An 11,808-nucleotide genomic window follows, 5' to 3' on the forward strand; every position below is an offset into this window, starting at 1 on the left:
TGTATGTATGCATGCATGCATGCATGCATGGGTACCTGAATGTGTGCTCATCAAAAACCATGTTTGAGTGAATGTATGCCTTAGAGAATGCACTTGAGACTTAGAAATCCAAGCAAGGTTAAAGAGAGTCCAGGCTCCCACTAGCCATTATATGCTGCTTGCACAGGACCAGACTTAGAGAGCCAAACAAAATACACCAAGCCCGGGTCCTGTCCTGGCCACCATGGCAGGACCAGTCCAAATACACAGACAGCAAAGGCCCAAAAAACTGCTGGTTTGGGGGCTACAGCCCCTTTGGAAGGAAGGTCAGAACTCAGGGCTCAAGCTGAGTCAGGTGGCTGCCTGCTTAAACAGAATGGTAATTTTTTTTGTTTGATACTTAAACAAAAGCCAGCATTTCTTGACATCATTTTAAAATTATCCAGGATCTAAGCCAGTGGTACTTGTCAAGCAATAAGCTTGGAAAGTTTCATCTTGTTGGGAAAGGGAAAAACCAGTAGATTCCAGTGCCAAGGTGATCCAAACATTGGGTTTGTGAAAAGCTTAAAAATAGTTTCATAAAAGTGTTTCAGGCCGAAGATAAACAGAAATATATAAAGTCCATGTGAAGTAATAGATTCAAAGAATTAGCAATGAAGTGTATAATAAATAAAAATAGAAACTTAGCAAGACATTCTTATTGGCAGACAGATTAAATTCAAACACACCAATAATTTTGTGATGTGTAACTAGCCTCATCACAACAATTAAAGGCAAGGCTTATCAGAAGAGGAAAACGAAAGATGACCCAACTAAATGTTAAATGTTATCTTAGTATACATAGCTCAAGGGAAAGGGATATAGACCAAAAAGTGCAGATACTAATCAAAAAAAAATAAAATGTAGCAATATCATTACAAGAAAGTAGAGTTGAGAGGGAAGAGCAGTGAAGAGGATATGACCATGGCTAAGGGCTTGTTCTTTCAGATGACCAGAGCTTTGACATATGTGGAGCCCAAGTGGAAAGAATTGGTAAGAAGTAGAAAAATCCCATTTTATCTGGGAACTTCACTTTCCTTTCTTTGTGATCAGCAGACCTGATAGAATGAAAATCAGCAAGGCTATCGAGAAACTGAACAGGGCCATCAGCCAGCTAGCCCTACCAGACATTTCCAGAGCATTCCACCCAGCTATAGCAGAATATATGCATTTTCACATAGAGGCAGAACAGTCACTAGGAGAGGCCATATCCCCAGTCATGAAATAAACCATAACAAATTTTAAAGAATTGGAATCAGATGATGTGTTTTCTGGTTGTAATGGAATTAAACTAAATCAGTAACAGAAAGATAATAGGAATATGTCCAGACACTTGAAATTAACACACTTAGAATCACTCACGTGTCAAGGAGAAATTCTCAAAGGAAATTAGAAAATAGTTTGTACCAAATGAAAAAACAATGTATTAAATTTTGTGGAATGTAATACATGAAGGGAAAATTACAACACCACAGGCTTAGGCTAGAAAAGAAGAAAATCATGTAAACACCCTCTAAAAAAAAAAGACTAAAAATAAAAACAATCTGAAAGGTAGAAGAAGGAAATAGTAATTGAAAAGTATAGAAATTGAAAAATAAGAAAAATCAAGGGACAAAAACTCTGGTTATTAAAAAAAAATCACAAATATCAAGAATAAGGTGGCTGTGGGAGAAGACAGCTGTTGCCAATACTAGGAAAGACTAGACCTGCAGTTTCTAGGTGACCAGCAGAGTCAGGTCACTAATAACTCTAAGTTTAAAAATTAACAGCTTAGGAAAATGGACCCTTCCCTTACTGACTAGAAAACCCCAAACCCTAGATGGAGGTACACTGATGTAGTTGAACTACTGCTGCTGACAACTTCTAAAGAAAATAGCTTGCAGTCAATTCTGGAAAAAGGAATCTCTAGGCCCAGATGGCTTCCTGGCAAGTTCTACCTAACATTTCAAGACAAAACAAAACTGATGTTATAAAATCTCATCCAGAAAAAAAAGGCAGAGCAACTCTTCCCAGCTTATGTCACGAAGCCAGAGTCCCCATGATGTGAAAAGCAGACAGACAGATGGTACAGACCAATCTTTATCCCGGGCAAAGATGTGAAACTCCTTAATAAGATGTTAGCAAATCAAATCCAGCAATAAATAGCAAGAATAATGCACCATGCCAAAATGGGGTGCAAGGTTCATTTGATGCCTGAGCTTCAGGCCGCATAAACCATCATAGCAGCTCTCTGTGGAAAAGACACGTTCATGTCAATGAAATTCATGTCAGTTAATGTGAAAAGGCACCTGGCACACGTCAGCAGTTCATGATCACAAAACCTCATAGGATTCTCTCCATAAAGTCACAAAAATCCGCTTCTAGCCTTATAATTAATGGTAAAGATCTAACTGTACTTTCTCTTGATACAGATACAGGCAGGACATAAGTTTGACATTTTCCATTCCTGTTGACTATTAAGGCAACATTTTAACTAGCCTAGGAAGAAAGGCTCAGTTACAGGTTTATAAGGAGGAAACAAAATTTGTTCTTTCATTTTGTGTTGTTTTGTCTCACAGATAACATTATTGCCTGTGTAGGTAATGCTAGTAAACCTACAGAAACAAAACAAAAAGCCAAAGCTTCCTACAACGAATACATTTAACATAGTACAGGATTCAAGAGCAACACAGGAAAGCCATTGTTCCTATTATTAATAACCAATGGGGAATGGAAAATTTAAAAACAAACAAAAAAAGCTATCCACAATAGCTCTAAAGGACGGGAACTACTTGTAAATTTAGGAAACAAAAACCTTAAAACAAATGCCAGATCTATAGCTGAAAACTAAGCACAGATAAATGCAATCAGAAGAAATCCACCTTAGTTAACTTAGTAGATTTATGAACTAGAAGCTTACATGCTAAAGTGTTCTCTCAAAATTTATCCATAAACTGTAACATTCCAGATTTTTCCCTTTTCTGTGTGTGTGTCTGTGTGTGTCTGTGTGTGTGTCTGTCTGTCTGTCTATCTGTCTATCTGTTTCTGTGTATGCATATGTGCCTGTGCCTTTGCTGGAGGTTGATGACAGGGATTATCCTAGATTACTCTTCATTTTATTCAAGCAGGTGTGTTCAATCAAACCCAGAGCTTACCTGTATGGCGAGTCTGGCTAGCCTGGCTAGCCAGTTTGCTCTTCACTGGGCTGGAATTGCAGGTGGATTTTCAGGCATCCAGGTGGTGGTAGGGCAGGAGGGATCTAAACCTCTGGTTCTAACCTGTGGGTCAGAATCCCATGGTGGGGTCAAATGACCCTTTCACAGGGGTCATCTAAGACCATCTGTGGATTAGATATTTACATTACAGTTCATAACAGTAGCAAAATTACAGTTATGAAGTAGCAACAAAATAATTTTATGGCTGGGGGGTCACCATAACAGGAGGAACTGTACTGAAGGGTCACAGCGTTAGGAAGATTGAGAATCCCTGGTTTAAACCCAGTCCTCAGGTTTGTGTGACAAAAAGTTTGGCCATGAAAGTGATGTAGACAAAGTGCTTCCAAACTTTGTACAAACTTATTTGAAAAGGAACAGAAATAGCCAAAACAATATTGTGGGAGAAAAATGCCATAGGAGGAGTCGAGTACACAGATACAAAGTCTTAGCAGAAAGCTATGACTGAGTAATATGATATTGACAAATCGTTAGATCGAAGGACAGAAACTGACCCACACAAACACAGGCTATGGATTTTTCTAATTTGCAAAAGCACCGAAATAAATAGAGAAAGTCTCTTAACAAATGGTCTTAAGTGGACAGTTAAACGACAAAGTAGAACTTTAAACTTTGTATAAGTTTATCTCAGAATGGATCATACAGCTAAATATAAAAAGTAAAGCAGAGGTTGTGTTAAGAGAATGTCTTGGAGACTCTGCGTTGGGTAGGAATGGCCCTTAAGATCCCGTGCCCTGCATAAGAGAGAGGTGAGTAGTAAGTCTCTGAGAGCCGAGGTTCCTCATGTACTTCAACTCGGGGTGTGATTGATGTGGGAACACACTGAGGGGCACCATGCTAACTGGGTTCTTACCAGTGCTCCCCCAAAGTGGGCATCTCATTGCTACCATCTCACTTTTTAGATACACAGAAACACAGAAAAGTCAGTAAGTTTCATCTGTGACCAAACAAGGAAGGTTCCCAAAGGATCTCTTTTTTGGGACTACGGTGCTACCACCACCCTCTTATGACTGTTGTGCATTTGAAAACACAGCTCAACACATTTCATGGCTCCCTGTGACCCAGACACAGGTGTGTTACCATGACATCTACTTTTTACTTGTGTGATTTTATTCTCAGGCCTACTTTCAGCTTGGTGGGTCTTTGAAGGATCTGCTCAGTCGAGTCTCTTTAGCGCCACCTTGTGTCTAGAGTGTGTTGTGCAGGAAGAAAGCTCCTGCTTGGGAGCTGGGGTGCAAAGATCTATTTAGAAGGGGTTTGGATTATCCCAGTGTTAGGCCAAGGCTTTAAACACAAGTCTCCACCTCCAATCTAAGAAGCCAACAGAATCAACTTCTTCACTTGTCCCTCATTTTAGGAGTGACCCAGCTTCTCACATCTATTATGTTGTTAACAGCGGCCCCTGAGCAGTTTGGGTAGAAACCATCATTCCAGTGTTCAGGGTCTTGTGAGGGGACGGAAAGCCTTACAGAATGGGCTTCTCAGGAGGCCATCAGGTTCAGTTAGCATCCTTGTACCCCTAAGCTGACTTAGCAGACAGGCTAAGAGGGACTTCGGTCCAGGAAAGAGCTGTAACACCAGTCCCTAGCTCTGGGTAGCTGAACAGTTTGTCTTGAGAGAAGGAGAGGAAAGGGAAAGACAGGAGACTGAATTCTCATTCTCGGAGCTTTGCAGAAGTGGGGACTGGCCTCTCTGAAGGAGGAAGTGATGGACTAGTAAAATGTTCATAAACCACGAAAATCGTCACATATTTCACTTGCCTAGTTTTTGACCTTTATTGCTTGCTTTTCTATTGCAGAAGTAACATGATGTGATGTGCACAGTGGGGAAATATAGAAAGAGAAGAGAACGTGCATTCAATCCTAATGCTTCCTGCATTAGCCCCTCTTTTTCCTCCCCCTCTGCAGTGCCACAGACCTAAACGAGGCCCCTCCCACTGAGCCACTCACAGTAAACTCATCTTTTATAAATGCCAATTGGAGTATTTTGTTGATTTAAGCGAGGCTTAAACTTTTATGCTTGTCTTGTAATTCTTTGCACAGAAACATTTTACAGGGTAGGTTGTAGATTTGGCTTGCTATATGTGCCAGATTACGGCAGGTGTAAGGTTTTACTTGTGGAAATAGCACTTCGGGTTTTGTTTTTAATGTAGACGCCCTTTATTAAAACAGGCTCTCCAAGTCACATGAAGAGACATATAAAGAGGACCAAGTCTCTTAGTGCAGGCACCTGGAAGGCCAGCTATCCTGCCTGACTGTAGAGATGGTCTCTGCCACTTGGTAGGAGCAGGAGTTTGGGGCTCAGTCCTTCAGTTCTCAGCGCCTGTTTGTCCGTCTAGTAGTGCAATGGCTGCTATATGGGCCTGTCATGGATAGCAAACAAGTCAGCCCTCAGAGCCTGCCCTAGTAAGATTGAAATGAATGATAGTGATTTTTAAAACATTTGCAGCACAGAATAGCCTTACTACAGGGTTTCTTCCAAACTGCTATGTTGTGACTCAGTGACACGTGAAGTCACTTTTTTAACCTGCTTAGTATTTGACTACTGAGTAATGTTTAAAACACCCTTGCTGATTGAAGGGATAATGCTACATCCCTAGTGTTTAACTTCATTTGTTTTGTTATAGGGAGAACAGTCTCCATGCTGTTATAATTTTATCCTTTGTTCTAAGTGTTATGAGTTTGTAATATAGTATGGAAAACCAACAATATTATATAAAGTAGCAATATTATACATTATACAAAGTAATACTATTATACATTATACAAAGTAACTATTATACTTTATACAAAGTAACTCTATTATACTTTATACAAAGTAACTCTATTATACAGCTGTTCCACCTCTCTTTGGTTTTCACGTTATATTAAAATTACCTAAAATTCTACAGCATCGTAGAGTGATTGTACAAGTATCATTTTGAGAATATTGCTGGAGCTACTGAGATGGCTCAGCAGGTGAAAACACCTGGTTCCAAGTTTGATGACCAAAGTTCAATCCCTAGAACCCACAGAGTGGAAAAGGAGAACCAGTTCTTGAAAATTTTCCCCAGACTTCCACCTGATGCCATAGCATGTGTGTATCTGCATGCCATAGCATGTTGCACCTGTATGCCGTAGCCTGTGTGCACCTACATGCTGTAGAACATGTACACCTGCATGCTTTAGCATGTGTGCACCTGTATTCCCACACATCAACAGATGAAAAAATTCTGCTTTTAATAAAAATGTCTCTAGTGTTTGGTTACTAGCTAGAATATGTTATATAATGTTTATTATGTTGAATATGTATCCAAGATACTTCTCTTCTTTTAGCATTATGTATTCAGATGCAGTTTTCCTTAGAATATCCGTTTGCCTGTTGGCTCTTTTATTTGGTGAGGAATGATGAGGTTAGACATACATTTGTCTACCTAGATACCAGAACAGGACCTATTTTGTGTTGTGCTGTTTGTTTCAATCAGTGCCATTTCATGTAGATTATTTCCTAAAAATATATCAGTCCATTCAAATGGTTATCCTTAAACTAAGGGATGAGGGATCATTTTATTTACTCTCCTATAATTTCCAATTTTCCAGTTGAGATGTGAAGGTATGGTAGGCATGATTCAAGGAAACCTGAGGAACTTGGATAGTCACCACCTCTTTGTGCACTGTCTGCAGTCAAAATGATTTTGATGTTAATGAAGCTGTTTAAAAATAATGCATTGTACTTCCTTCTTGGAGAATGGTAATAGAAGACTGATCATGTTTCCTTAAACTAAGAATTTAAGATTTGGAGTGTGACAGGTTATTTTGGGGTTCCCCAGGGCCGTGTATGTGCATATTAGGTAAGTGTTCTGTCAATGAACTACAATCCCAGCCCTCTCTGCATTTTTAAAATTTTGAGACTCCATCTCACTAAGTTGGGCATGCTGGCCTTGAACTTGTGAACTTCCTACCCTGCCTTCCAGAGTAGCTGGCATCACAAGTCTGTGCCACTATGCTTAGCCAGGAGATTTATTTTTAAGTCTGACATTTTCCATCATAAAATTTTTGAATTTAAGAAAATTCAAAGCAACACTTAAATGCAGGGCTGTCCTTTCTCTAAAAAACTAAAAGTTTATCCACTCTGGATGTTTCGACAAGACATGAGACCTACTGACTGCTGCCTGGGACCTTGGTTATTTTGGGAACCCTTATGTGCCCTCTTGGTTCCAGATACCATCTCATGTTCATCTTAGCCCTATCTTGGGCAGCATAAACATCAGGATAGAGAATCATGCATTTATACATCAAGATGCACAAACTCAGCAATGACTGATATCAGTGCTGTGGTTAGATACTCCAGATGCCAAGAATAACCTCCAGTGCTTTTAGTTCTGAAATACGAGATTTCAGAGCTTCACACTTAGCTTCAGAGTTGGTGCCCTTACCAATAGACAGTGCCCTTAACGTGATGAAAATCTCAGTTGACCTCATGACCACTTACACATAAACCCATAACATCTCCTCATTTCTTTTCCCTGTCTGTAGCATTGGGTCAGATTATGCTGTATGTGGATGGGATGAATGGAGTCATCAACCACAGCGAGACCATCCAGTGGCTTTACACTCTTGTTGGGTCAAAGGTAAGACCAAGGTTTTGGGGTTGTGTGTGTGTGTGGGCATGTGTGTGTGTGTGTGTGTGTGTGTGTGTGTGTGTGTGTGTGTGTATTTTTCTTTTTGGACTACCTTGCTCAGTTTGCAAATCATTGGTTCTTTGTTTAAATCCTCTTTGAAATGTTTTTGCAAAGAGCAATCCTATTCAGCTGTGCTCAAGTCCTATCTTGGTATAAAGGATGACTCATCCTTTGTAGATTTTTTTTCAAGCTCAGTTTAATCACAGAAAACTTATAAAATTTTATTCTCTTAAGCCATAATCTAATGCCTTTGACACTTTTGGTTTCTAATATTTAATTAAAATAGTATGCTATAGATAAAGTACCTATGTCCCCCTTATATTTTGTGACCTCAAGTGGTAGGATGCCACTGGTATAGGTCATAGATACTAGGCACGATAGCCCAGTGCCATTCCTGGCCCTCAGACTTACTTTCCCAGTGTTGTGATGAGGAAAAATTTCCCCCATTTCATAGTAGAGAAACTATTTTTCCTTGGGCAACTGAAAATGTTTTTTCCCATATCTTTTGGCTTTGTTTTCCATGGAAAATAGGAGCAACTCTATTTTGAAGCTAGGGCAAGTGGCCTTGGAAATGAAGTGGAATGCTGGGTCTATGAGGTTGACTTAGCTAGGCCAGAGGGAGATTTGTATCTGGTCTCCTGTGTTGGTATTTTCTGTCTTCCTTATATTTGCTTGGAGGCGTCCCTGGCCAGCATGTCTGTCTGAAAGTAAGTCTCTTCATAGCTCTCTGTCTAATGTCTATGACCTTAAAACCTGGAGAGATGGGGGAGATTCTTTGAAATAAAAAGGGACTTTTTAATACATGTTACAACTGGATTAAGACATCTTTGTGGCTCTTTTATGATCCTGACAAGACTGGTGTGGTGACATCAGAGCAGGGAAGAGCATGGATAAGCACAGGGGGTGCCATGGTCTGAGTGTATCACCTGAACCTATATGCTAGGGACTCATACAGCACAGTGGAGAAGATGTGGTCTTGTGTGGGGATCTCAAGTCATGAGGACTTCCTTGTGGTGGATTGTTGCTGTGTAGCAATGGCCTGAGAGAGGAGTCTTGTTCTCTGCTTTTCTCTTATGTCAGGACATGACCTATGTCTCTTCTGGTATCTGCAACAACCAGTTGCCATCTTGGAAGTGGACTCTCTCTTGTTTGTACTATGAAGATCTTATATGTGTCCCTGTTGGTCAACATACATAGAATTTCAGTTCTATTCTCCTCTAAAACAAACAAATAAACAACCAACTAGTCTCTGATCTTTTGGGATATCAACACTAATGGAAATTCCTAGAGAAGAGGAAAGGTTAGAAAGAACTAGAAACAATGGAAGAGGGGATAAAAAGACATGGTGGCTCGTATCTAAAATTCCAGTGCCTGGGAGTATGAGACAGAGGATTACCACAGGTTCAAGGCCAGCTTAGGCTATATAGTGTGAGATCCTGGCTTAAAACCCCAAAAGGAAAAGTACAAAGAAGAGATGGAACAAACAGGAAGTAGCAGGGTCATTGGCCTGTGTGTCACCACAGACATGTCGATTGTTTTCTTTGGACTCACTCTGCAGGGAAAATGAACTGAACAGGAGAACAAGAGGAAATCTTCACTGCATTTTAAAATAACATGGAGAATCATAAAATCAGAAATCAACATAGGAACCATGTTTTCCCTGGCTGACTGGGCCTCAGAGTTCTAGCTTGCTCTGTGGTCCTTCCTCAGGCTTTGTCTTGGGTTGACCAGTTGTCTCTTCACCATCACTGACTTTATTAGCACTAGATTCCATAGAACATGTGCATTTTCTCTTCACCATTCATTTTCCCCAAGAGCCAATCTTCAGCACTTGCTGACTTGCAGGCATTGTGAGGCTGGGCAAATAGAGTCTAGTGAATGTGTGCCTTGGTGCCTAAGGTCCTGCTTTAAAAAAAAAGTGAGAGTGGGCAGGCAGTGGGGGCAGGGGATGACTACTGATGACACCTGAAGCTTGTGACTCATTCACCGTAATGTCAGACAAAATCTTGAATCACCCTACTGGGTATATTCAGTTCCAGGTCAGCAGATGAATGCAAAAAACAGCAGCCACTGGCAAAGATTTTTCTTTTCAGTACAGTTCTCCTGAGATGCTCTTTTCTCTACAAAACTTGCTGATGCCCTGCCCCTGTCTTTTATCTTGGTAGTGAAGGATCTGGAAGAATAGGTGCCCCAACCAGGACCTTCAGGCTTTGGAGAATGAAGCCTCAGTTCTGTCCTTAGCACACAGATTGAACAATACAGCCACCTAGGTTTTCCCAGCTCAGATGAAGAAGACAAGCGAAGCTATGCTTTAGTCTTGTCTGTTGACAGATTCATGGCTTTTAAACCTGAAAGGTTTGCCTTGACAGCCTGCTGGCTTTGCCTTATACAGGCACAACACTGATGAAGGAAGTGCCAGTTAAAAAAAGAATCCTGTTGTTCTGTTTTCATAATGCTTGCCTTTCCTCCCATGAAAGGCAACACGATGTGACTTTGCTGCTGCCAGCGGGTCATTATGCAATGCGCACTTGTAGTTACTTGAAACTCCAGAGAAGAAAATGGTGTATTTGCAGCCAAACAATGACTTTTAAAAGAGAAAGCACAAAATGTTTTCAATAAAGTATTTTCTGTTTACATGAGCCCATCTCTAAACTCCTCAGTCAGAGGTAAGAGGCGGGTACCCCCACAATGACTTGTTAAGGGTATGTAGTTTTTCTTTTTATGCACTTGGTATTCTAATTGACTGAGATAGGATAACCTTGTTTGTTTCTACAGTTTGTCCTTCTATTACCCTCATATAGAAAACCTTCTCTGTTTTCCATTCTGGCCCTGGAGGAGACTCTCATCTCTTCAGAGATGTTCATGATGTTGCCACGGAAACCATCCTTTCTGTATTCCCATCTACCTTTGCTCACTCTGCCCTCTATTTCTGCCAGCCCCACTGCATCTCATTCTTCCAGCTGTGTGCCAGGCTTCTGATCAGATAGCAGTGGCTTTCCTTTGCATCCGTGTGAAGATGTGCACAGTGCTCGTATATAGCCTCCACTACTAGTTTAGGGAGGAATGAAAAGAGCCATACCACCTTCTCTCACACACATTCATATCCATGCTCTCCCCATGAAGCCTCATTAGGAAAGTAGTTCCATGGTATGTGAAGCATGGGGATAGAGGAGGGGGAAGATGGCCAGGATGGCGACAGTTACTATGAAGTGTTGGTGTCTGAGAAAGGGTTGCAGTTAAAAACGAGAAAGAGGGCAATATGGAGACATCTTAAAGAGCAGCTACTGAGGCCTAGATTTCTGGATCTAGAAAACTTGAAGCAAGAATAAAAAGTCAGATCTTGGAGTGAGATAGTGCCTCTGGCAGGAACATGGAAGTTGGTATTAAACTTGGAGAACTGAGCAAGTGATCCCAGGTCCCAGTGCTCCCTCCCTGTGTCAGGACACAGTGCTGGTTGCCAAGGAGATGAGAGTGAGTAGCCCTTTGGTCCTGTGGTTACAAATATTGTGTCACCGATAGATATGTGATCACTCCAAGGACCCACATGGAGGCTGAGATATGAAGAATGTCCTTCATTGCATACAGTTATAGAACCCTAGCTGTGTCGAATGCTGAGCCACGTTTAAGATGGCCATGGCATCATGAGTCACGTTCCTAATTCTAGAAAAGGAAACAAGTGCTCCCTTCCACGTGGCTCAACCCTTGTGGATACTGGAGTTGCTGGGAAGCTATTCTTATAGGGAAGGCATCTTCATCTAGACCATTATCAAACACTGGGTGTAGTGTTTGTCAGGCACTCTGAATTCCCTATGAAGGTGCTCTGAGCATTGAAAGGTAGTTGTCCAGGACTGAGGATATGTAAGTATTCATGCACCTCCACCTCCACCTCCACCTCCACCTCCACCTCCACCTCCACCT

The 11,808-nt window shown here is 41.0% G+C and overlaps 1 protein-coding gene across 1 annotated transcript in view; it reads left to right on the forward strand.

The window, feature by feature from the left end:
* Positions 1–11,808, forward strand: part of Fhod3 (formin homology 2 domain containing 3) — a 416,588-nt gene that overhangs the window by 246,180 nt on the left and 158,600 nt on the right. Inside the window, exon 6 of the mRNA XM_028774845.1 lies at positions 7,745–7,839. Within this exon, the coding sequence (XP_028630678.1) occupies positions 7,745–7,839 (95 nt within the window). The remainder of the gene's footprint in view (positions 1–7,744; positions 7,840–11,808) is intronic.

The sequence above is a fragment of the Grammomys surdaster genome, unplaced genomic scaffold (genome assembly GCF_004785775.1).
Source record: "Grammomys surdaster isolate TR1022 unplaced genomic scaffold, NIH_TR_1.0 243, whole genome shotgun sequence".
Classification (NCBI taxonomy): domain Eukaryota; kingdom Metazoa; phylum Chordata; class Mammalia; order Rodentia; family Muridae; genus Grammomys; species Grammomys surdaster.